This window comes from Stylophora pistillata, chromosome 12 (genome assembly GCF_964205215.1).
Source record: "Stylophora pistillata chromosome 12, jaStyPist1.2, whole genome shotgun sequence".
Classification (NCBI taxonomy): Eukaryota; Metazoa; Cnidaria; class Anthozoa; order Scleractinia; family Pocilloporidae; genus Stylophora; species Stylophora pistillata.
Window position 1 is genome coordinate 15,178,456 of NC_142530.1, and position 26,717 is coordinate 15,205,172.

At 38.8% G+C, this 26,717-nt stretch overlaps 1 protein-coding gene, 1 long non-coding RNA gene and 1 pseudogene across 4 annotated transcripts in view; 1 reads left to right on the top strand and 2 right to left on the bottom strand.

The window, feature by feature from the left end:
- Nucleotides 1-26,717, bottom strand: part of LOC148718943 (uncharacterized) — a 279,110-nt pseudogene that overhangs the window by 165,139 nt on the left and 87,254 nt on the right. The gene's annotated exons all lie outside the window — the stretch shown is intronic.
- LOC148718955 (endoprotease bli-like) overlaps nt 19,815-26,717 on the top strand; it is a 29,080-nt gene continuing 22,177 nt past the window's right edge. The window contains exons 1-6 of one of the 2 annotated variants that reach the window (XM_088742089.1): nt 19,815-20,119; nt 22,303-22,362; nt 22,665-22,793; nt 23,097-23,179; nt 23,662-23,750; nt 26,136-26,311. In XM_088742089.1, the coding sequence (XP_088598215.1) occupies nt 20,033-20,119; nt 22,303-22,362; nt 22,665-22,793; nt 23,097-23,179; nt 23,662-23,750; nt 26,136-26,311 (624 nt within the window). In that variant the 5' untranslated portion in view covers nt 19,815-20,032. Of the gene's footprint in view, nt 20,120-22,302; nt 22,363-22,664; nt 22,794-23,096; nt 23,180-23,661; nt 23,751-26,135; nt 26,312-26,717 lie in introns of those variants that run through there. The other variant, XM_088742088.1, reaches the window with a different exon arrangement.
- Nucleotides 20,748-21,738, bottom strand: LOC148718956 (uncharacterized). Its single transcript, XR_015994178.1, has 2 exons — nt 21,600-21,738; nt 20,748-21,372 (listed from the first exon to the last, which is right to left on the bottom strand). It is a non-coding gene; the product is annotated as an uncharacterized LOC148718956 (long non-coding RNA).

Sequence of the window (26,717 nt, forward strand, 5' to 3'; positions counted from 1 at the left end):
TTGTGATCAGTGCTCCAGATGTTGAAGTGGCAACTAGCATATTAAACAGGGAACTGCGCAATCTTATGGATAAGTGTTTCCCGGTGAGGAGAGTTGTGATGTCTTCACGTGACCCCTACTGGATTACTCCACTAATTAAATATCTTCTAAGGAAAAAGAAAAGAGCTGCTGATAAGGGCCATATTCAAAAAGTGGGGGACTTGTCATCGAAGGTCTTCAAGTTGATTGGTGAAAATCGAAAAAACTTGGGCAGGAATGGAGCACAGGGGAGTTTGCACTGGTGGAGGAGAGTGGACAAAATCACCCTAAGGAAAGAGAAACCTCAGCTATATTTAGAAAAGGAATTTCTTGCTGGTCTTAATGATCATTTTGGGGACGTATATAACGATGAGAACTATGTCAAACCAGTGCCTCTCAGGGTAAACCCCGAGACACACACACCCCCAAAGCTCCACGAATTTGAAGCGATGATGGCATTATCAAAGATTAAAAAAACCGCTACTAGCCCTGATGGGTTGCCTTTTCGGGTTTTGAGGGACAATTGCACAAGTCTCGCTCCTGTGGTGACTGCTTTGTGGAACAAGTCTCTGTCCTCTTACACTTGGCCGACAGCTTGGAAAGAAGCTAACATCAACCCGTCCCAAAGGTAGACACTCCTGTTCAATATTTGGATTTTCGGGGAATTAATGTGACTCCAGTTATAGCACGCTGTTTTGAAAGAACTGTATACCATCATTACAGTAAGAAAGTTTTTGAGGAAAATCTGACCTTCACAAAATATGCCTAAAGGGAGGGCTTCATCCTTACAGACGCCTCGATTCAGATACAGCATAATTACTTAAGGGCACTTGATGATAAGGATTGTAATTATGTTAGGCTTTTTGCGATGGATTTTTCGAAAGCCTTCGATAATGTACAGCAATTGTTAGTAGGGAAAAGCTAAAGGCTATTCATCTCAATCCTTATCTTGCCAACTGATACTTAAGTTTTCTAATGGATAGGAAACAAAGACTAATATTTAAGGGTTTTATCTACAAATTGCATAATGTGAACAAAGGAACAACCCAGGGTGATGTCAGTGGGCCTCATCTTTTCAATTTTTTTATCAACGATTTAGCTATTAGTGATAGTGACTTTACCAGCATAGTTAAATATGCTGACGACACTACCTTACTAGTCAAAGTATGTAAAAATGAAATAGATCATTCTCAAGAGGTTGTCAATCAGTTTCTCAGTTGGACCCAAGATAATGCCATGGCATGTAATCCCAAAAAATGTAATGAACTAATACTTTGTAAGAAGGTTGCTCGTGATGTAGACCCTGTAAACAATATCACGCAAGTTTCTTGTTTAAAAGTGTTAGGGGTTACTTTACAGAGTATTCACAGGTTTAATGAGCATATTAAGGATAAGCTGCAAGAGGCCAATAAGTGTCTTTATGTGATAAGAAGTTTGCGCAAAGAGGGATATCAACAACCAGATGTAGATTACGTTTTTAGACCAATTGTTTTACCTAAACTAACGTATGGTCTATCCATATACGCTTCCTCAATACCTGAATTAACAACGGTCCAGAATTTTCCACAGCGCTGCTTTAAACGCAAATATATTTCGAACCAAATTGATATATATATATAATGTATTAGAAGAGGTTGATCGCTCACTATTCAAGATTCAAAAAGATCTCCAGTATGCCTGGTCACCCTCTGTACCCTTCTGTCCCTAAAACGAGAGAAAGCTCAGCGCGTCTCCGAGTTCCTAGTAGTCAACTCCCTAGGGTTAACACCCAGCGTTTAAAAAATGGTTTTTTTAATAGGCTCTTTTTTAAATATAGAGTAGCTATCTAATGTAATGTTTTATATTATGTAATGTTGATAGCCTTGTAATTATTTTTATGTAAATTTTCTTGTTTTAGCATGTATTTTTGCTTAAAAACAATAAAGACCTATTATTATTATAATTATTATTATTATTATCATGATTATATGATAGAGAAAGGGAAACTAACAAATCAAACGTTTACAATGAAATTTAACAACGTTTTGGCCTTCAGTTTCATTTCAAGGTGTTGGTAAAGGACAAATGAAATCATAGCCGATTGGATAAGTGTTTCAAAGATGTTCCTTCTCAAACTTCCAATCATCCACTCGGGGCTTTAAATTTTTAAAGCGGACCCTGTAGAAGCAAGCATCCGATTGCATCTTACAATTCAGATCCCATTTTTCCTTCATACAATTTTGGACACGTTCTAAAACAAAATTCTTTTTGCAAGGTGCGAAGTCAACATTTGATATGACTTGCCTTGTGACGCGATGCGATATGAAAGACCCTGTGGAGTAAAGTCACCCTGTTAGTATTTAGATGACAAAGAAATCCTTCTGCAAAAAAAACTTAAATGTAAGCCGCAATAAAATGCTCTACATCATATATGGATTACGAAGTGAATATATTATCAATTGATAAAACATTATACGTACAGTTACCCAATACTTGTATTCGTTTCAGGTTTTTGAGTCCTCCTCATTTCCCTCTTACTAAAGTAGATTTCAACCAAATAGGGAGGGAAACTCGATTTCGAAAGAAGAACTTTGACTTTTGGGTATTATGCCTATTCTTTGTTCTTTCGAATGTTTGTTTCGTCTTCTTTTTCTTTTCAAATGAGTTCACAGGTGTTGCAGACGGCCTGAGAATGAGTTCATTCAACTAAATGACGAATGTGAGCTGTATTCATTAACCATCTGTTCCATTCTCGTTGATTTCAAATTGTTTAATGTTATAAATTGGAAACACTCCGCAAAACTCCTTGTCATCATCGTTGCTATCGATATCATGACTATAATTATCATAGTTATTATTCAAAGTTTAAAAGCGCCATGATCGTGTTTCCAAAAATTTATTTATTTGCACAATTTTTAAATCAAAAGGTGTGGTAAATCAAAATCAATGTTTTTTTTTGTTTATCAGAGGTGTTAACAGTTTTGCTCACGAGGATCTAGTTGCCTTTGGATTATACTTTTGAATGAGATTTCAAACAGGACTAGCGATGGCTAAAATTAATCATTGCATGCTTCCGTTGTTTCAAATGCATTTACATCCTATCGAAGAAGATCTTACAAAGTAAATCGACAACGAATTTATGCTATTTGTAAATTGTTTCGTTATTTTTAAATTTGTCATCACACTGTTCTAACATCTCTCCTTTAAGTTAACACATCGACACCCACGTAACGCGTTTCTCTCACGTGAGGGACACTTTCCCCACTAAGTACTACTAGCGCGATCTCAACAAATGATCAAAATTTTTAAGTCGGATTTTCCGTTGCTTTCCGACTCGTTCGACCTTATGGAGCTTAAAATGAAAACTGAATGAGCTCTCGCCGTAATACACTGTTGGGAAAAGAATGGATATCTTAGAAGCGACAGAATATGCTTTCGAGTCAATGACATTCCGATTCTCCGAAGCGATGTGAATTATTGCTCTAAAGGGAAATCGAACCTTTATTCAAGTGAGGCCCAGCGACAATATGTCCTTACGTAAAGTGATGCTTAATTAAAGATTTTGTATGAAAACGTACAGCCTTAAAAAATTTTCAACTTAACGCCAAGCAATTTTCTGGCCGTGGACTCAAGTATTACTTAATAACGATCTAAGCATGGAGAATAATCTAGTGATCTATTGGGAGGGTTTCGTATACGTTAGAAGTTCTTGGGTTTTTTGTTTCTGATAGTCCATCAAGATATGTTTTGAATAAAGCAGTTTGTGTCGAGATATTTCTTGTTCATTTTTGTTTTGCTTCTCATTTACAGTTTCCAGGCGTAGAAATTCAGCGATCTCTGAAAGATTTGATATGCATCTCTCGATTTTTTTCTCTGAAAATAAGTTATTTTAATGATGTACTTTCATCAGAGCTTGTTTTTGGGAAAAGACGCTTTCATAGGCAAGCGAAACACTCGGGAATGAATGGGTAAAATATTTGTCTCACTTTCCTCTTATTTAATAGGGGGACAAAATGTCCATCAAAGTTTCTTTTTCGGTCTAAACTAAAGGCGGCTTAATCAAATCTACTTGACCCGCTAATAATGGAAGTAAATATCCCTTTCACCACGGCTGGTCTCACGCGTGATCATTGCGGGAGACGATTTTTTCCACCCACGCGCGAGCACGCGCGAGCACGCGCGACCATGGCGTGATGCGCAGCTCGAGTTCGCAGTAGCAGTAGCGGGCACCGTTCTAAAATAAAAATAGGTCTGCAATGCGTACATGTGTGGCTAACGAAATTGAGCTGCTTTTTAGTGTCTGGTGTCTTAATGAGTTTCTTTTAGAAGAGCTAACATCTGACTACGGTTTTCAATATTGTTCCTTTTCATCAATAAAACAAGATAACTATCATATAATAGTCCTTAAATGTTCATTTTCAAGTTCATTTTAATGGTCAAACTTTGTTATGAATGTCTTATTTTGACAACAAAGGTTGCACCTGTAACTTGAGATATTTTAGGAACTTAAAAAAAAACGTCAGCATCATCTCCCATACTGGCCTGATAGATTCACTCATGATTTTGTTTACATAACGAAGTGGAATTGAGTTCTGAAGTTTGTAGGTTAATTGTCTTTTCCAAGGCAAGTGATTGAAATTTACTCTAGGGAAGCACTTTATATGAATATTTTTGGCATTTTGCGTGCAAGCACACAGGGACAAAGCTCTGCAGAAGGGCTGGGACATTCAGGAAAAGATGTAATCTGCACTAGAAGCCATTGGGAGCTTGATTTGGTTTGAATATGTGACTAATTTTGGACAATACATATCCGGTATATGTAAAGTAACACAATGCCAAGCGTAGGTTCTATTTTCCACTAGAGCACAAAGTTCTATTTTCAGTTGGTTGGGAGCAAACATTTACTCTAACTACTGTATTTGGGTTTGACTGTATGCTCAATAAATAACACAGAAAGAAGGAAAGGAACACCTAAGGAAGAATTTAGGTAAAAAAGATAGGTGCATAACAAGATCAGAACACATGCAATATCTTAAGGAATCATATGCATATGTTGAGTAGTACTCTGAAGTACCATTACATTAACTTTGCTAATAATTTTTCATCCTACATGATTTACAATTTGACCCGGAGGTTTTATTCAACGGAAAGTTCAATAGAGATAGAGTGTTACCATAATAGATTTCAGGAACAGTAATCAGAGAAATATCTTAAACATAACAGAGTTTTTTATGTTGGCCTATTATTGAAATTGTAATTTCATGCCAGAGTGTTTCCCAAATTCAAGCTACGTGGAGACATGAAATGAATAAGTGAACTTTACATCATCATGTAAATGATCAACTTCACATGCTATCAAAACTTTTCTTCAGCTGAAATCTTACTTTGGGATGCAATTTTGTTAATGTTTATCAATACGCATAAAAATATCCAAGCTTTTGTTTATTTTGGTCAGCTACAGTGTGTATCAATCGGCACAACCTACTTTGGGTAAATCTGATTGGTTTCTTGTGTGATCTATTGTTGCTGAGCCTTATAGTTTACATTTGTACTTGAGTTTTCCACTAGCGATACATGAAAAAGGCACCTAGCTGTTTTCAGCCAATCAAGAGTGTAATCTTTCATGTATATCAGTATTTTGATGAATTAACCAAAACCAAACAAGTAACTGTAAAGGAGTTGTAGTCTACCAAATAAAGGCCTAATACACATGTATCGCTACCAAGTTTAAATATCAATGCTTATCTGAACCATTATGAAGAGAATTTAGGAGGCTGCCAAGCTTACAGGAAGTCATGAAATGTTAAGGTCTGAATACTTGCAGAAATTATTTGGAAAACATAATACTAATCACATTTCAGTTATAAAATTTAACTTCTAGGCTCCTATTCGTATTTTAATAAAAGCGAACTCACTTTGTTCCTGAGTGTCAATGTATTCCTAAAAGTTTGGAGCAATCATAATAGACATTCAGCACCAAGGTTTTCATATTAACGACAAACCGCACTTTTAGGTCAGTCTTTAGACGTAATTTCTTATGAAGAGGCCGTCATATAATTTGAACTTCTAGACAACAACAGCGTTTGATTTTCAAATGGCAACAAAGAGTCCTATTTTCACTCACTGGCTAAAAATTGTATTAAAGCATGTACTGGTTAAGTAATTTTTTTTACTGAACATGTGACATGAACAGAAATTCAGGATAAAAAACGTTCCGTATATGACTTACGTGGAACGTGATCGCACCGCTTTGTCACGTGAATTCTAGCAGTACATAAATTGGGTAAACCAAAACACTACTTCATTCCACGTTTTATGTTATTGTCCAACAACTTGTTTCAATGTAAGTAATTAAAAGACTCCTTGTTGTAATCCGCTGTTAGAAGACAAGCCGAGTGTAGGAAAGCCGGTGTGTGAAACCTAAGCAACAAAGATGAACGAATAACTAGGTAAAAATCGATCTTCGACAACGTATATCACCCATGAATACAAAATTACTCGAGACCACGCTAACGACCACGACATTGAACCACGTGACGGGCGCTCTACTCTCATGGACAAAAAAATAAATCAGATCATGCCGCAATATGGTACACAATTTGTATAAGCCACACAAAAACTGCATATTTTACCCTTAGCCGCAACTTTATTATTCAAGGACATACCATAGAGTTCCGATAGTAGCGACCCTCGGTACTTTTGGAATTAGCAGCCTTTGGGGGTCGTAACTTTAGGGGGGTCGTTACTTTCGGGGAACAGAAATCGTTTACAAATAGAGCTGGCGTGAGTTTTTCTTTTTTTTTCCGAAATTTAAACGAACAACATAAAATTAAAAAAGAACAATATTTTGTTTGCATTCCACATGTATAGATTGTGTTTCATAAAAAGGTAACAATGATAAATTCCGACAGCAATACTGTAATAAAATACCGTAAATCAATATCAACACCAATAAACAAAGTAGATAAAATTCGTCTATCCAATTTCATGTTTTAACTGCGACATGGGTGGGTTCCGGATGTCTTCTTAGATTGAATTGTCAGTGGTCGGGATCAGTTGTATTAGTTTGTCTCTTGGTTATTTTCTTAGACTTCTAAGTCCTTTCTTGACGTCAATTTCATAAACGCAGGTAATCTCAATGCCTCCTCCTTGAACCCATACACCTTCAGGCGCACTCCTGCTTTGGCCAGATACACGGCAAGTCATCTTGATTTCCTTTTTCACCAATGGCTTGTACAGGACCTCCGCTAGACTATCAGGCACGTGTCAAACTGTAGTGACATCTTGTTCGCCGCAGTTTGTGTTTTTCATCTTCACCACTATGTCGTTTTGTGAATATGCGTTAGAAGGCTCGGGAATACATTTGCACACTTCATTAATTCGTGGATTAGACCGATAGCAGTGATCTCCCTTGTTAAGTCAAGAAATTGTGCATAATCGGCGGTAAATAGCAGCAATTGGTGATCAATTTTCACTTGAACAGTACACGTTCCTAATACTGATGCGAGGGTCTTTTCTCTGTATATTGTTGTGTTGATATACGGAATGAATGGATCGAAATCGACCAATCACAACCTCTGGACGTGACCTTTTGAACCCATGAAAGTTACCTTCTGTTGATTACATCTATTTGCCGAGATGTCCGCTAGAATTGTGTTGACAAATGAATGGATCGAAATCTACCAATCACAACCTACTGACGTGACCTTTTCAACCTACGAAAGTTTTCCCAAGACGTCCGCTAAAATGACAGACATTTGATCATGTTTTTACGTGGCATGGATTTTTCGTCTTTCCTCGGTGAAAATAGGGAGAAAGTTTGCCTATGTGGAAAGGCAACAAAATATCAATGCATACGATGTGAGACAACCGTTTGTGTCTTGTGTGCTCCCGAAATTCAGAATACTGAAGATGAGCCAGAATATAAGCCCATGATTAAGGTTGGAATTTGTAACCAATGTAACAATACCGCCATTACCGGCTGTCATGTTGAGACCGATGATGAATCAGTAGTGTTGGAGGATATGGAGGCTTCCAACGATACCGTGCCAGTTCAGTTAAACACAGAAAATGAGCAAAGTTCAACTGGCGCAGTCTTCAGGGCCCTTGAGACAACGACGAACAGTAGCAGCAAAGGTACTGATATCCAGGTCCCCGACAAGAGAAATCAATGGACAAGGGAACAAAGGCCAGAGTTCATAGATCTTTGGAAGGAATATAAGAACAAGGCAAAGGCCGCTAGAGAGTTTAAAGCTCGCTATAAGTTCGAAGTGAAAGCTAGCACGTATAATCCATGGATCAACCAAGAACAGAAACTTAGAAATTCAAAGTACAAATCGAAAACGGCAGGAGCTGGTCGGCATGCAGCTTTTCCTGACGTGGAGAAGATATTATTTCAGGAATTCCAGGAACTTCGTGGGAAAGGTGTCAAGGTTAAGGAATGGTGATTCCGAAGTCAATGCAAACAGTTAACGGCAGAGCTGCATTCAAGAGTGGAATTCAAAATGTCAAACTACTGGTTTGATCGCTTTAAGTCACGCTATGATATCAGCTCGCGGCGCCCAACAAATGCTGCACGGAAACAGTCTGAAACACTACGTACATCTATCCAACAATTTCACAGATATCTCAGAAGAATGGCAACAGTTAAAGCAACTGAGCTGGAGGGTGTCCAAGAAGGCATTGTAGGTCCCTGGGAATTACGCAATATAGCTAATATGGATCAAACATCTCTGCAATTCTGCTTCAACACCAAAGGAGCTACTTATGCAGAGAGAGGAGAAAAGTCAGTATGGACCCGGACGATAAGTGAAGGCCATGATAAGAGACAGTGTACCGTGCAATTGACCATGTTCGCCGATGGCAAGCCTCGTATCAAACCCTTGCTGATCTTTAGGGGCACAGGACAACGAATTCCAGACCAAGAAAAGAGGCAGTATGATCCAAGAGTCGTGCTCCAGCTCCAAGAGAACGCGTGTTGCAACGAGGAAATGATGGTCTTTTGGCTCAGAAATATGTGGAAGAAGCCAAAAATGTTTGGTCAACCACGCCATAGACTTCTTATCTATGATGCGCATAGAGCTCAAACAACAGAGAGGGTAAAGACCATTCTGACGCAAGAGTGTCAGACGACATTGGGGATTGTACCTCCGGGCGTAACGAACAAGGTTCAGCCACTCGATGTTACATTTAATGCGGAATTTAAGAAAAGTGTCGACAGACTAGCCACGGTACACTTGTCCGCAAGTCCAGAGCACTTTATGACGGGAAAAGTTACTGCTGGGGATCGGCGTGTGCTTTTCACGAAACGGGTGGGTACGGTATGGCAAGAGACCTCGCACCGGCTGAAAGACACAGTTATTCGCTCATTTGTGAAATATGGAATTTCACTAACCATTTCCGGTAGCAGGGACAGTGAAATAAATATCGATGGCTTACCAGACTACCACATGGGTGAATCAGCTGATATAGAGGGGATCGAGTTCTTCACTGACTCAGATGAGGAAAGCTAAACTGCTTCGATTGTGCTGCATGACGCACCGCTGCGTTTTGTATCTCAGTGTCATTTAATTGGAACAAAGACGTTTTTATTAATGATAATCGACGAAAACTACAAAGACTTTTAAATATCAATTTGAGGAAACGTTGCTGTTGTTAATATGAAATTATACCGCTTTACGCTCTTACATCACTACATCAGTGAACTGTTCCCCTTGTTGTAAATTAAAGTGCCTTATCGTGAACGTATTACAGTATTGTACATTAAAGTGCACCTAAACCCAAAATTGTTTTTTTCGCTTAACGAAATAAGCTTATTTTTTTGGGGTATTTCTGTGCAAAATTTTTTTGATTTGCTCAAATCTTTAATTTTCTGTGCCCTGTCAAAATGCGGAAAATCGTCCGCCGTCTTGCACCACGACCGAGTTTAAAGAGGAATGGCTCTAGCGGGTAATGTGACGTCAAATCGAGAACACGAAAGTCTGCATTTCACACATATTCACTTGTTTGGGAAGGTTTTCGTCGATATTGTCCGAAATATGCCGACTAGGTGTGTTGTATGAGGGATGTATGAAGTGCGATACCCTCTTGCAAATTTCGCACCTTGCGAAACCCTTTCCAAAAGTCTAGTAGGAAAACGCTATTTTCTGGTCTGTTACCGGTACGCCTCTCCCTAATGTCACCTCCAATCCAGCCTTACCACACCGCAGGCTTTTTTAATGAAAAGGGGGGACCTCTGCACTAAAAGGCAGATGGGTTGAAGGACCAGACTAAAGACACCCCCTACCAGAAAACCCCGCATGCGAGGGTTCGCGATTCTGTACTATAAAGCGTATTCACAGAGTTAACTGATGTTTCACCCTATGGCGGAGATTATATCGTCGAATCTCTCTTTCCAGGGGCTCTAAATCTTGGTCACCAACGTTGATGTCGCTGTCCTGTGGCAATTTTCCTGTTTTCTTTAAGATCGCCAGTCTAGAAAAATAGCTTGCAATCTGCTGAGCTCCTCTCTATCGAATAAGTGTTGGTTAGTACCCTCCCGATTTAGTGTGCGTATTCGTCTTGAAGCATTAGGCGGGGTCACCTTGCGCCCAGTCTCCTCACCAACGAGAAATAGCTCGAGAAGGAAGTTCTTCACCTGTTCTGTAAACCTGCTGCACTTCCTTGCCTTGAGGGCCCAGCCACCAGGCACACTGTTGAAGCTGTTGGCGGTAGAAGTACTGGAGGTCTTGTCGGTCTCTGGTATTTTTACTTTCAGAGAGGAGCATTTCGCCGCCCATTGCCGTCTATTGTGATCGTGCTGCGTTTCCCGATGAAGTTTGTACTGGTGCTTGCCGAAGTCAAGATGGCTGACAAGGTAGTGGTTAGAGCAGTAGACTTTACTACACCCTTCCTCAGGACATGAAAACAAGGCGCTTGCAGTTTCTTCGCAGTTACGTTTCTCCACATCTTTCGCTGATGGTGGATTTCTCGACCGAGAAGCTGGCTTTTTCAACGCGCCTTTTCCGGTGTCTAGTACGCGAATAGGTTCAAAACCTTTATACCTGTGACTTGCTGCGTTGAATCCATGGGAAGAGCCTTTATCCGACATCTTAGTCCAACACGAAATGCGTGCCACATCTTGATACTACCACACTCGTACTGGAAATTATTTAGCTGACTTATGCCCACCCACTTTACGGGTGTTAACATTTGCTTTGCTTGGTGGAGCTCGCATACAGCAGCCAGGCAGCCTTTAACTCCCCCGTGCGAGTCAATAGCCTCCTTCAGCTGCGCTACAGTAGTACCATCATGACCTGAAAATCAACATCCACAGGCATGAGTAAGTAGATGTTTGAAGCTTCAGCTGCTGTGGGCTTTAGGGGAGGTGCGCGAAGCATGCTGGATCTTCGAGCATGGGCTTTATACTACGAGGCGCAATGTTGTACCTTTTGCCACTTGCTTTATTATCGAGTTTTAGACTCCAATGCAGTTTTAGTGATAATTGTAACCACGGACAGACAATATCGAGTCTGTTTGCGTGGTGCATCAATGTGGCGATCTTACTTCATACAGTTTGAAAATAGGGTGTACCGTGGGAACTCAATCAAATTATTATCCTTCACCTTTCACTTTCTTCGGGTGTCTTAAAGGGTACAACGACCATGTCTTTTCTTGTAACGATAACAACCATGCTTTGAGCGCACAAATATAAGCTGCTAGGGACAGACCATTACTTCTCTGAAGGGAGGGGGAGAGACAAAAATTGTTTTGAATGCAAACAACTTATTCCTTTTTGCAGCAGCAATTTATTTGGGGGTTGCATACAGTTTATGTCGGTTTATTGCGCTTGCAAATAATTCATTTCAGTGTTTACGGTTCTGCAAAGAATTGATTTGAAAATTTTCCATTCCCCCACCCCACTCGCAAATAGAGTATAGTATACATTCGACCGGTACTCGCTACCAGGACTTTTCGAAATGAAAACTGTATGTGAAATGTTACCTTATTGTTGCATAAAAGCCTAAAGGTCGGCACACACGAGGGGACTAGTACCTGCGACTAGTCCCAGCGACCAGTTTCGTGCGACTAGTCCCTTCGTGTGATCTACACATTTCTTTTGGTCTCTGCAACTGGTCGGACGAATTCGAACTGGTTTGAATTCGTGCGACCAGTCGCAGGGACTTGTCGCATGAAACTAAATGTTTGTCCCTTCGTGTGAACTGTTTGTGCGACCAGTCCCTACGACTAAACGGTAAATAAGCCAATTACGGGTCAGTATGATAACCTCCTATAATTCCATTACGCACAAATTTATCTGTTTTTGCTTCTCTTCAGCTCCAGACGCCATCTTCTTTCAAATTCCCGGCTTGATTTCCCGCTTTCCCGCCGAAATAGATACCGTGAAGAAGGGATTGCGTGACTTCCGGTATTTGTAAAAATTGCAGTTTCTATGAATTTTCCCTGAATTCTAGATTTCTACAACTGAAAAATAAAAAGCTATTTCTAGTTTTTTAAACATATACAGATGTCTTGGAGCCGTTTTGATGAAATTTTTACCCTATTTTACTCTGTGTCTGTTAAAAATTAAAAAAACAAAAACGGAATAAGTAAAAGCAGGAATAGTCCGACTGAATTAGTTCATTTGCGTCGATGTTTAATAGTGCTACAATGAAAAGTTACCAAATTTTCCTTGTTTTCGTGTAACGCCCCAGACTAAGAAACATCTTTGCCTCTTAAGATGACTCGTACCGGTTTTCATCTTTTTGGTGGTTTTTAACTTTGAAAGAATGCAACAGAAAGACTGACCAAGGCCAGTTGAACACTTTTACAAGGTTGAAATATATAATCATTGGTTATCCAAAAATAGGCGTCATTTCGTCACTAGCAGTTTCCATGGCAACGCTTTCATGGGCTTATTCAGACGCATTCTTTGGCTTGTGGCTTAAATAATTCGAAAACTTCAGAGGTGACTCCGTGATTTTTTTCAGTGATTGCTTTCGGCACTTGAAAAGGAAAATGCATGAAGATTTTTAAAAAATTCTACGGAGCGGAATTTCAGAAAATCCAGAAAAGAGGCAATTTTCACACATCGCAAATTTCCTTCCCTAGAATTTTCTATTTTTTTTCAATGATTCCTTTCGACGTTCTTAACATATTGGAACAATGAAAAGAAGGGGTCACCGGACTTGTTTTCATGCAATAGCTTTCGTGAGTTTAGCAATTTCCACGCGCGTTCTCGCGCATTTAAAAATCTGGATTCTATAAGGTCGCCATTTGCTCATGATCTATTTTAGCTACCGCTGACAATTGCGTGTGCTCGCGCGAGCGGCTACGATCTGATGTTTACAGACGTTTACTGCCAAGAAAATCATTAAACAGCTGTCAAAGACAGCCTCCCGGGCTCATCTTAAAATTCCTACACACAACTTCTGGCTACATCATATCATTTTCTTCGAGGTTTCAAAGTCGTCTTCCACTTTAGGTAGATTATCCTTCACTTGAGTTCTTCCTTTTTCGCCATCGCAAGATTTCATATCAGTTGAATATTTCTTTTAAATGTGAAGTGAAGCAACCTTTACTTCTCCGAAAATCGTCTTCCTTATCTTAGTTTCTATTTCCTGCATTCACACTGGCCGCTCAACACATCAAATACAAGCTCAAATACAAGGTAAACTTCTCACATAAGTAGAAAAAAATCCACGCGCCGCCATCTTTGTTTTAAATTTTCGTCTTTTAATCTCGCGTTTCTCTCGCACGCTTCTCTCGCGCGTGACGCAAGAGTTATCTGTCCCCGCGCGAGGAAACTAGTACGAGCCACCTTAATTTTCCTATGTTCTTGTGCAATTGAGTGCCCTCGTGTGAACGCCTTAAGGGAATAGTCCTTGCTACCGGTCTCCTCGTGTAAACCCTTCAAAAACTTGTCGCAGGGACTAGTCGCACGGAGTAGTCGCAGGGACTAGTCCCCTCGTGTGTGCCGACCTTAAAACTAAATTTATCGGAATGACTACCGGTTTAGAAAAGTACTAATATTTCACATTATTATTTGGCTGTGTCTCACAAGGACTGGGAACTACCGAATTCACGAATTTGATTGGCTGAAATCAACATTGAAAGCGGTCTAGATTTTCCCATCTAGACCGGCATCTGGAAGGGTCTAGAAGAAAAAGGTATAGAGAATATAAATTGGCATTTAAGACACAGCCATATAATAAAAATCTTATTAACCGAGCTAGGTCGGTCTGTATGGGAGAATCTTGACCTCGGTCGCTGGTACAGACCTCACTGCGTTTGGTTTGTACTGGCGACCTCAGTCACGATTCTCTCATACAGACCTCCCGCTTGGTTAATAAGAACTAAGTTTTTTACCTGTGTATCACTAGTTGTCTCCTCGGAGCAGCGCACAGTCTCGCTGTAATTAGATAATTATTTCCTACATATCCCTAGAAAACCAAAATAATAATACTATTTTAACTCGGAAGCATGACAAAACTTATATTTTATCTCATGCTGTGTTCATTTTAAAAAGTAACCGGTGTTCCGACACAGCATTGCAATGAGTTACCTTGTCCAGTCTCGCAAAGCACACCGAAGGGTAAGTATATTTTTCTCGACATCTCCCTGGATATCCCTCTGTACGGTTTCTGTTTGCTCTGATGCTCAGTATATTTACAAACTTTACTTGGCCCCCATCCCAAGCCAAATTCGTTCCTGTGCTCGGGACAAATTGGGAGATCTTCTCCGCACTCGTCGAATAATCCAACGCCGGCGGACCAAACATAATTTACCGTCTTCCTCTACTCCTTCCCCGGAGGCTAAAACAACCATATAAGTGCTCTTTAAGGGTGCAAGAACAATTCTTCACAATAAAATAGATCTGACGCTCTTGTTTCGAGCAGAAAGGTTACGTTCTTTCTTAGAATATTGCTGAAAAAACACACACATTTAAAATCGCCCATCTTTACGAAATGTCTGCTTGTATGGTTATGCATGGAAAGCGTGGGAAATGTCGGTGTCTGTGCGTGCCAAGCAATCCTCTCAGCGCGTTACCAAAATAATGCCGTTAGAAAACAAAAATGGCCAAAATAATTTGAATTTGCATTTTCGATATACTTGATCATTACTTTGCTTTTACAGCAAACAAATAAGTACTTTTCTTACTTAAAAGGGCCTAGAAGTTGAGTTGCAATGAAACGAAATAAATAAAACAAAAAGCGGCCAGGCTTCCCATATGACTTTTAGATGAGATAAAACTGGAATCAAACATGAAAATGGTTTTCAAAATACTCCTAAAGATCTTCTCGAAGTTTTCCTCCCGTTATGGAGACCCATCAACAAACGGAATCTGTATTACGACACTCCGGGACGTGTCACGTGACCCTCCCTTGCACGCCGGATTGCCGTACTTTAAGGGCAAATTCTTCACCTAAAATGTAAACATCACAAACTTTTATTTTCGTAATTGCTTAGATCATCAATTTTCCAAGCTGGAAAAACCATTGAAAGGAATCAAAACATAGCCACTTATTTGCTCTTTCCCGCTATTTTAGAGGTATTTTCTGTTATTTCGCGAAATGGTGAAAATTGTCAAGTTTGATTGATGGCTTGAAAAATATAAAAACAGACAATCATATATCTTTATGTGTGTCCATAAAGATCTAGGTTTGTACTTCAACTTAGCGAAATATCTTTTGTTGGCTTGAGATTTTGGACAAACACCAGCATCATGAATTCGCTACATTTTTGGCACGGATTTTTGCGCATTTTTTGAGAAAAACTTAAAACTAGTATATCTCTCTAAAAAATTAGTATCTGGATAAACCGCTTGGTCTAGATTGTAGGTTCATTGCAGGAAACAAGTGCGCCAAATTTGATCGAATTCAGTGGGGGGTCGTGTCGACTCGTCTGCATGGTTTTCAGGTGGACACGTTCTTAAAGAGCAGCATAAAGAGATAGAAAAAAAGTTTTTCTTCAATTTACTTCTAATTGTTTGTATTTCATCAGTAAGTAATTAATACAAGCTATGCCTTGCTCATTTTGATTTCGAAATAAACACAATAAAGTGGTAATTGAACTATCAAACTTACGATCACAAATCACACTCCCGCTTTGCGGTCATGTAACTTTGTCATCGCACGTTTGATATCAGACCAAATTGCACTCCACTTAGTTCAATTACCATTATGTAGCATCCTATGCCTAACTAGGAACAACTCAGGTTTTGGTTGGATTTGAGGAACTACTTATTACCTTGAACTGAGATATCGTTGGTCTAGTGAATTTTATTGTAGAGGGCCTTGAATCTTGAGGGGATTTCAAATGATAGACTACAAAGGCTGCAGTGCCACAGGGGTCTCCCATGATCCATACATTTAGAACAGCTGAATGATATACACTGTTGTACATTGTATTGATTTCCCAATTCAACAGGAATAATGTGCTCGTTGAGATCTTTTATGCCATTTCCAGAGTAGTAAACTGATTAATTATAGATCAAGAAATTAAATCTAAAAAGAAAGGGACACTAATTATATTTTTGCTTTTTCTGCATGACTTGGTTCCTATACCTGTGGAATCACAGCAATTTCTAAAGAATGCAATGCCAATTCGGAATGCATTTATCATTTTTTACAACCAACTTTACTTTTTTCCATAAAAGACGTTTGCAAAAAGCCATGAAATATTTATTCAAATCAATAGCAGCATTTTCTTCCGATTCCCTTGTTTACCTTTCGTAGTTATCAACTACTTGAAAGTAATTAGCCCTTCGAAGATATTAAAAAATTTACGCGGTATGAATTTATAAAACAATGTCTGTAAATCTAGGAAATGTTGCGATATAACATACCCCTTTTTCTATGCTAGCTCGGGCAAATTTGAAATTTAAGTGTCCCACAAACATATAAAGTGGAAAGGGCATAATCCGTTTAGTTGTTGAAAGCTTACTTACCTTTCCTGGGCAAAGAAAAGCGCATGGTGTACCTTCTGAACATACCAGCCGGCCGCCATTTTGTTTTGTCGTCACGCATATGTACATCAGTGACTCCCCAGACGTACATCAGTGACACTCTATGTGTACATATGGCGGACTAGCCTACATACCATATATGGAAGTAGCGCGAGAGACCCTTCTCCTTCTGTCATGCGATCCCCGTAATTAAATATCCGCGAAATTCGCTTGCACTGAAATAACAATTTATCGTGTTCGATAATGAATAACTTACTGGACGTTTTGGTGTATCGTATTGCTGAGTATTTTTACTCGTCATTCGTATTTTGGCTCGCCCTACGGGCTCGTCAAAATACGGCACAACTAGTAAAGATACTCAGCGATAGTACACAACAAAACGTCTAATAAGATACATATATGCTCCTCTTACTTGCAGACGCACACGCCATTCGTGGTAGACCCACAGTGAAAGGTGTGGAGCGTTTTCGGAATCGTCGGTCCACGAATTCTATGATTTGAAAGCGTCGAAGACTTTGCATAAAAAAGAACTGAATAACTCAGATGTTGAAAAGCTCTAGAGGTCAGAAATCTAGAGCCAGATTAGAATCAGCACTCTTTCATTCTTTGAAAGCTGTTGTATGCATGGTGCAAAGTCGTCGAACGTGTGAGTTAATTTGTGCTGATAATACACTTGTTTACTGCTGCTGATCTAAGAGTCTAAAAGTACCTCACTAATCGAGGACCTACTTAATGCTAGTTTGAGGTGGTAAATATCCCATTTATCAAATTTTTACACCCGAGACACTGAAAGCGACGGAGGAGCGTGCTTGTTTACTACTGTTAGCGATTCAATTAAAAAAATTAACATCGGGTTTTATTTGGCCTAAAAAATCAATTTTAACCGACAAATACTTTTGAGGTCAAGCGTCTTTGTTAGTTCGTACGTGCCTGAAGTTTTGTTTCTGAGTGCGCGATGCTGCTTTCTTCCTTAAACTAAAACGGATGACGCTAATGACTTTTTCGATTTGCGAAGGATTCATCCCCTTCAGCTTCAAGGTAACTATTTTCTGTCAAATTCTTCAGCAACAAGGAATGTTATTTTGTCATTTGCTTGTTAAATCGGAATCGTTTGAGGTCAATTAAACGACTCAATGCCTCTCTGAAAGCCCTCTCAAGTTTCTTAATTGTCAACCCGGATATATTTCCAGAGCGCTATTGTTCATCGCGACATTTATTTCATTTACTGTATTTTGAATCTGCTCACAAGCCAAACGGTCAGCAAAGTTCTTCTTCCCTTTTGAAAAAAGCACACGAATTATTACAAAGATTCACTTGGTTACAAGCTTGGGAATTTTATCGCTGAAAGGAAACAAGAGAACACCAACTTAGTAAATTCTAGACTTCTCAAGGATGTGCCGACCCTGGGATGGGTTTTTCATGTGTTCGTGTAAAGGTGTCACGTGAATGCATCTTTGCTTGCTATTCATCACGAGTGTGCGCCCAGTGACGATCAATTCGGTGATTCTATCCCAGCAAAAAACAGTTGGTCATTGAGCTAGTTATGTTTTTATTTGCTCGGCCGACCATGTATCAAGTAACCTTTGCCAATACTTTGTCACTTATAGGGGCAAAATTGGTTAGGTTGCAAAACTGAAGTTACAAACGCTTCGCGTGACAGAGTGACGGTTATACGCTTGAGCGGGTTGTTGTGAAAATTACTCGGTCACTTTTGTACTCTTAAAATAAATTATGTTTACCGATGGCATAACATTTCTTCCATTTGTTGCAATTAATTAAGCTACCAGTGCATCCCACATAAACATTTGTGGGTGTTTTGTTTTAAGTTGAAAGGGAACACATGAAATTGTATCACCATGATAATGGGAAGATGAAACAGGAGCAAAAGCCCTGAAAAAACAGAGACAGCAACAAAACCTTGGCCTCGTTATTCTAGAATGCAGAACATACTGTATTGGGGAAGATGCTCTATCAGTTACTGCATTCCTTTGTTTTACACTCATTACCGTGTCATAATATTAATCCAGAACTCCATTTAAAGAAAGAAAACCGTTACAAGAAGCAAAGTGATCAAAAATAACTCATCGTTCCATCATGCTTACTCTGGTGAGTTCAGTTTTCGAGAGTAGAAATTGCCTGTCTTTGTATTTGACCTAAACGTGTTTGATGAAAGCACACTTTGACTCAGACATAAGCATTCGCTATTGGTGAATTGGAAGTTCGAGTTGAAGTCTATGGGTTTGGGACTTTGAGTAAATCAGCATTCTGTTCCTCCGGTCAGTTCATAAATTAAGTATAACTTCCTCATGCGCTGAGTCGATCACACGAACAAAAGTCAACTTGATCATGAGGGAAAAGGACCATCGTAAACAATTGATTCACACTCTTCAAATTAACGAAGAGTATTTCAAACAATCCATGTAGTGAATAATCGATAACTGGCTACAGTAACGGTATGTCCGCGGTTACGTAGGCTAACTAACAGTACCAATGAAAGGTCACGCGCGCGAAGTCATATGGAGTATTTTTGTTCCTGAGTTGCTTATTAGCGGGAGGCATTATGTCATGGGGAGAACTTCAAAGCAGACAAACAATTTTCCCGTGTTCCCGGTAACGGCAATTACCGAAATATCTAAGAAGTACAACATAACAGATAACATTTACAAATTTTTAGGTCCTGGTATATTATGAATAAATTTCGTTCGAAAACTTGATCCTTTCCGTCTGAGGTTGAGAAGTGAAACGCCATAGATTGATAGTTGTTCCTGCCGTCATAAGTTATTACAGATTTATATATTGGTTCATTATTTTCATTTTCCAAAGTGAGTTGATCTTTCTTAACCCCCCTCTGCCCTCCATTAAAGTGCTTACTTCTATCACGTACGTACTGTGAGCTGTCACGTTTCAACAAATGCTTCTTGTAATTCCTGACCCTAAATCAGTAGTCTACGTGTTGCAGAAATAACAAACAAGTTTTCGAACTGCTCAGTTTTCAAGGAAGTAACTTCCAAAGGCACAATTATATCTAACCCCCATGTGTAAGAACAAAAACATATTCTATTGAGCTTAGGAGGACACGGATGAATTAGTATGGGAATCTTGGTGATTATTATTGCAATTTTACCTTTTGTTTTCTCTAAACCTTCTGATGAAAGTCGGTCCATGGATGAAAGCAAAGTAAGTCGGCTAAGTCTAACAAATAATATGGTAACTTAGGTTTAAGAGTGATCGACTCATACAGACAGAAATTTGGTTGCAAGCTAAGGGACGCAATAATCAATCTTAGGTCAATGCAATATATCAATTCAATAGGTTTTTGAGCGGGAATGAGCCATTGTAAAGACATTTCCGTCGGCCTAAGTGCAAAAAGCGCATTAATTCGTAAGGCCTACTTAAATTCAATTAAAAACTAACCAAGAGATAGACAAGCAAGAGAGGTATTTTGCTAGCCTGAATAGGTTTCGAGATGGACCAGAGGTTGTCAGAAGTCACAGGAGCACGAATGCGAGAGAAGTCTGGAAAATTTGCTTTACTAGGGCAAACAGTATAGATTACCCCCTCCGATCTCCGACCATTACTGTTCGGAACTTAACTACAGTCGAAGCTCTCTTAATGGACACTCTCGTAAGCGAACAGCTCTACTTACGGCCGCCTTGAAACCCCGTTTTAACTCCCACACAAACTCTGCATTTTTACATTCTCGTAAGCAAACATTCCCGTGAGCGGCCGCGGACACTTTCAGGGACTTTTTCTTTGTTTTTAAGCTCTCATAAGCGGACACCCGAGAGAAAATCAACAACCTCTATACAGTATCTTGTTTTTAATCAATCAACTATTTTACATTACCGTTCGTCACAATAATTTTACAGTAATTACAGTACCATATTTCAATGTTTGTTTTGTCGTCATCCACCTCCGGTTACATTTCAAAGCATATGAGCTTGTGACTGGAATTACAACGTTGTCAGCACACTGTAGCCAAGGCACCCAAGTTTCGATTTTAGCCAAGGCATAGACATTTTAGTGTCACCATCACATATATACTGGCAAGGAATTTCTAAGTCGTATACGGCTCCTCTGTTTACTCGCTTTCCCCTTACAACAGTCTTTCCTTTGTTTGTTCCCCGCTTTAAAAACTTTCTAACAAACAGCAACATCCTCAAAGGAGTGTGTCCGAGTATTTCACGGTTCTTGTTTATGGTGTTTGGGTGTTCTTGAGTCTACAGTTCTTGATGATACGTTTATTCACGTGGTCTTACTTCAGCCACTGCATTTGTGTCCTTCACATTGTTTGGCTAGTACTGCAGTATACAGTACTGTAATTTTAGCGGCGATAGGTTGATGAGCTGAGTCAAATCTCACATTGGATACAAACACCACGACGTGGAGTTAAATGACGTTATTCTTTAATGTGGTCCAACACGTAAAAACTGAAACAAGGATGCAATAGGCAAGCTGAATCTTAACTATAGCTTAATCGATTCAAGGCACGAGTAAAATCGCTAGCCGATCCGAACGATAAACATTATACAAGAAGAAATAAGTATATCGCGAAATCAGTGAATGTCGGCGACTGAACCGATGAATTAAGAGATAAAAGGAATTAAATGACAAACAACGTTAGAGCGATTACGATGAGTAATATAAAAGGGCGTACCTCTATCCCGATCTTGGGGCGAAAACGTGCACAAACAAAACAGAAACGATAAATCTACAAAACTTTGGGTGCTATCGTTTGTAATGGAGCACCGTCGAAATATGAAAGCTCGAGGTATGCTCTATGCTTACTGCGCATGACTTGTAACGTGACTAAAAAACCAAGTAACGCAAGGGTAACGCTACAGTAATACTGTTCAGTTATCGTCATTATGGTAGGATTGTATAGGGCGCAATAAAACAAAAATGTCATTTAATACCGCGCTATTTTTTTGTGTACCATTATTTATTGTTAGCTGGGCAAGCCCCCCGTACACGGCCAGCTATACCCTACACCTCTAGTGGCCGCTTACAAGAACCATTCTTGTAAGCGGCCAGCTCCAGTTACGGACATTTTTATCCCGTCCCGAGGGTATCCGCTTACGTGACCTTCAACTGTAAAAGATTGAGCTATAAAAGATTAATTTTATCTCTCGATAAATAGTATCAAATAGTTAGTCCTGGAAAATGCATGACAAAACTCGAAGAAACTCGTCGAATTTTACCTTTGCGCTTTGATGCATTCTCTTATTTGAAACATAACGAGCGTCCTCCGTCCGGCATCAGACCAGTCACTCCACTAATCAGCTCTTCAGATAAAAGAAATATTGTTAGAAATTGTCAATGATAATAATTTTTGTTTTTTTTTGTTTTTTTTTTTTCAGCTCCATTCTGCGTTAAACATGCCATTTAATGACACCAGTGCTGGCCTTCAGTGGTACATCGTAAGTAACAGTTATCGAAAAACCTCGCTATCACCTTGAGTCGATTTTATTTCCATAAGCTACCGATTTCTCAGTAGTTCTCTTATTTTGTGAAAATTTTGGTTTATCTAGAAGTTAGTTTGGTCAAAAGCTGCTGATATCCTTAAAATGAATAAAAAAAGATTCATATATAATGTACCTCACGATTGTACTGTAAACACAGGTTTGGGTGAATATCTTGCATTCTTAAATTTTCTGTAAGCACAACTGCGGAGTTGTGAAAACATGCACACAATTTAATTTTTCTTTGAACCTCTCTAAAGAATACAGATTATGAAAGTAACTACAATGTAAGAGATGTTTGGAAGATGAACTATACCGGTGCCGGAGTTGTGGTGACTGTGGTTGACGAGGGCTTGGACCCAACACATGCTGAACTAAGAAGAAACTATGTAAGTCCCTTTTCCTCCAATTTTATTGCTACTCTTTCAGGGTTTAACTGAGAACTGAAATGAAACCATTGCTTAGTTTTGTATTAGTAAAGTTCTTAGGCAAGAGGGTGCCCAAGTTCAGTCTTGCTTATATGATCCCTTTTACACGTCCAGTTTGTTGTGATTTTTTGTGGTGTGTTTTGCCTTACTTCGTTGCCCTTAATTATTTTCTTAAATTCATTATATTTTATGTGATCAAAAAGGCCTGTTTAAGGCTCCCTTCTTTTTTTCTGAACGTTTTCTTCTTTACGTTTTCATCATTAGGACATGAATGCTAGTTACGATTTTGTTGATGACGATGCGTACCCTAGACCAAAGCATCCAAGGGACCGTGTCTACATGACAGGGTTAGTTTTGCTTCTTTTTTTTTTTTTTTTTTTTATCAAGCCACCAGGCTTAGATCAAATAAATTCAAAATAGCTAACCTTTTCTAGCTGTAAATTATTCTTTCGGAATAGTTTCTCTGATGAGTCAATTCCTCCAGTTTCTAACTCCACGTGGGTAAATAAAGTATTGATTGATTGATTGATCGAAATCCCACTGTTATCCAATCTAGTTAAAATGCAAATATTTTACAGAAATTGCGCACGTTTTGTAGCGTAACCAAATTATTATTGTCGTAATATGAGATATAAACTACCTTCTGTATGTACCTGTTAAATGATGGCAAGCAGCTCAATTATTCAGCAAACAGACGCGGTGCAATGAACTATGGTGTAGATTTATTGAAGAGTGTATCATATCAGAAAGGTGGTTCTTTATCTTTTCCTTGGGGCTATTAAGCTAACATACATTATATATTGTTTGCACTTTGTTTATTCCAATTTAGACATGGCTCTAAGTGTGCAGGCGTTATTGCGGCTGAAGGAAACAATGGATTTTGTGGAGTTGGCCTGGCTTACAATGCTCGTATAGGAGGCAAGAAAACTCTTCTTAATCTGTAGAAAAAGTGATTTCTAGTGACTAAATAGATAATAGATACTCTGCGCTTTCTCCCCATTGCCTTAGTCTCCATAGAATGATTCTTGGCTATGATGCTTATTGAAAATTGGTATCTTAAAAATTGAATACCCCATTTGACAGACTTAAAAGAAAACTTTTTTGACATGAAGAGCTGACAAAAAACCCCGCAAACTTAAAATCGTTATCATTGCTTGTATTTTAAGAACGTGTTCACGAGAAAACCGGGCGGGGGGCGATAAAGCCCAAATCCCCGATTTGGCTTAAACTTGGCAAAAATGCTAAGTATCATGATTTAACAAATATGTGAAAATAATAGGTCAAAATATTTCATTTCCTGGGAGATATATGGTTCCCCTGGGAACACCCTCATTTCCTGAATTTTTTGAATAATTAATTGGCTAACTTTACATTGGTGCTGTTACAAACCGAAAACCCATCAGACCTTAAGAAAACTAAATTGTTCTAACCTTTTCATTTCATATCTTTCCTTACCTCTCCTCTAAGTATAGAAAAATTTTTCTGGTTTTGACAAAGTCCAAAAATAAGGGTATTTTAAGGCCCAATATCTCCGAAGACCAACCACTTCTGATCATTATTCCTACCTGGGCAGTGAAAACTATCAACGGACTTCCAAAATCAGTAATAAAATTTTAATGGCATAAATATGAGTGAAGTTTGTCATAGAGAATGATAAATTCAGTCTTACTCTGAGATCAAGTCGCTGATTCTCAAAAAAAAAAAAAAACTCGTCAAAAAGTGCGATGAACCAATTAAAGTGCCGGAAATTGAATGAATTGTCAGCAAGAATTTATCGTTGAATGAAAGCAACGGCAGGAGAGACTGGTCAGAAAATATAAAGAAACCAATGGAAAATAACGATATGCAAGATAAAGGCACGAACTATAAAGTGCTACTGAAGAATACTATAGTTTAGACGGAGAAAACTCCATTTTTCTGTCTAGTGTGTACCACTGCGCTCACGATCTGATTAATCTGTACGGGAAGTTTTTAAAGTTTGCATACCTAGGAAGCAGTATTTATGTCTTCCGGAAGAGTTTTTTGGAGAAATAAAGGTCATTTGTAGAGTTTTGATTAATCATATCTATTTCGATCGTGAGAACTTAACTTTAAATTCTTTAATAACTTTATTAGACCACACCACGACAAAAGGGGAAAAATCGAAAGACAACAACGTCAAGTCGTGCGCACTGATTCATACTTTGTCCAACTAATTTGTTTACTCGTGGTACACTATTTTCCTTCAACCAAATTTGTTTCTGTTGCCTCAGCTTGAGTTCAAACTTCCATGGAGTCCTAGCTAAAATTTACAGAAAGAGCTTAAAACGCTTTAACTTGGCAAAACTATCAAATAAAAGCTGAAATTGTGGAGGGCAACCTGAGTTTCCATAAACCTTGAGTGTACATTCACTTTGCAAGTGGTTTTTGTTCTTGTCAGTAAATAATATTTTCTTTAATATTTAAATGAAAACTCAGGTAGTTTGACGCTACGATTTTCTTGAAGCAAAAAAATTAGAACCTAAATTTCCTTCTCGGCGAGCAGTTGGGATTCTAGTGGACTCGAATTTCTGAAGTTCTTTCACTCTAACCGCGCATCGCAAAATAAAGGCATAAAACGGAGCAACCAGAAAAAATTAAACTGACTTTTAAATATCAGATTTGATAATGTTAGAAAAATAAAGTCTTTGTTGTTGTTTTTGGCGTTCAAAGTGTCCTCCTCGTTTCCTCCAAACCAAAAGCCTTATACAGAGATATATACGATAGATTCTTGACCAATTAGAGCGCACGTTGTGCCTAAGTTATGTCATAAATCAATATAAATTTCTCGAAGCGAATTGAAAACCTCAACTAGAAGCATTTTAATGACAAGAAAACGCATTAAACTTCGATAGCACTTTATCGAAAGCCGCTTGACTTAAATCACACACTGATTCAAAGTACTAAACCGATTACAAATGATTCTCTCAGAGTAGCTTCTCTAAAGGATCAGTCTTTTCCGACATTAGGAGTACCCTCCCCATCTATTTATGGCAGAATTTGTACAGTTATTGACACTTTATAGCGCAACTAGGTAATTTAAAAAAGATGTTTGAACATTTACACAGCGTGACACTAGAAATGACTACAAATTTATTAATTTCCTGAAATATACTTTTTTTTTCATGATTGCTTCCCCCCCCCTTCTTTTTAATACCTCAGCACCATGCGTTCCTTCATGATGAACCCATATTAGTTTGCTATTTGCTCTTTCCTGGGGCACGATCCCTTAAAAGGCTGGCATGTTTATCGCAGACTAAACCTGACGAGGATTATTTACTTTAGGTATTCGACTGTTCGTGGATGACATGGCGCCTGACTGGAGAGAGGCTAAAGCTCTACGGTACAATCGGCAATACATAGATATTTACTCTAACAGCTGGGGACCTGGCAGTAAGGGATTTGAAGTAAAGGGACCTGGATACCAAACTCAAAGAGCACTCAGAGACGGTGCGACGGAGGTAATTTTCATGATAATTATTACCATAATTATCACTCATCATTTTTTCTCTTAGATGAAGTGTGTTTTGACTTTTTAACGCAGGGTTTTAAAACTTCAATTTAGTTGCATATGACCTCAAATGGGGTGTTTTTTGTCTATGGACATATTTTTCTTTGGATTTATTGAGGGTCACTCATGCCCCTTTGTAAAACTCAGTCACGTAAAAATATTTGGCCTTTTTATGCACCAAGAATAATGGCGAAATTTGAGACGATCACGTTCCACATAAACGTAAAAAACCAAATTGACCAGTTAATATTTTTACCTTTTCTAGTCTTGACCGGTCTTAAGTGACAAAAGATGACTTAATGTCGTATCTTGTCTGCTCAAGGAACCTTTATTGATCCATATGAAGTCCATTTCCT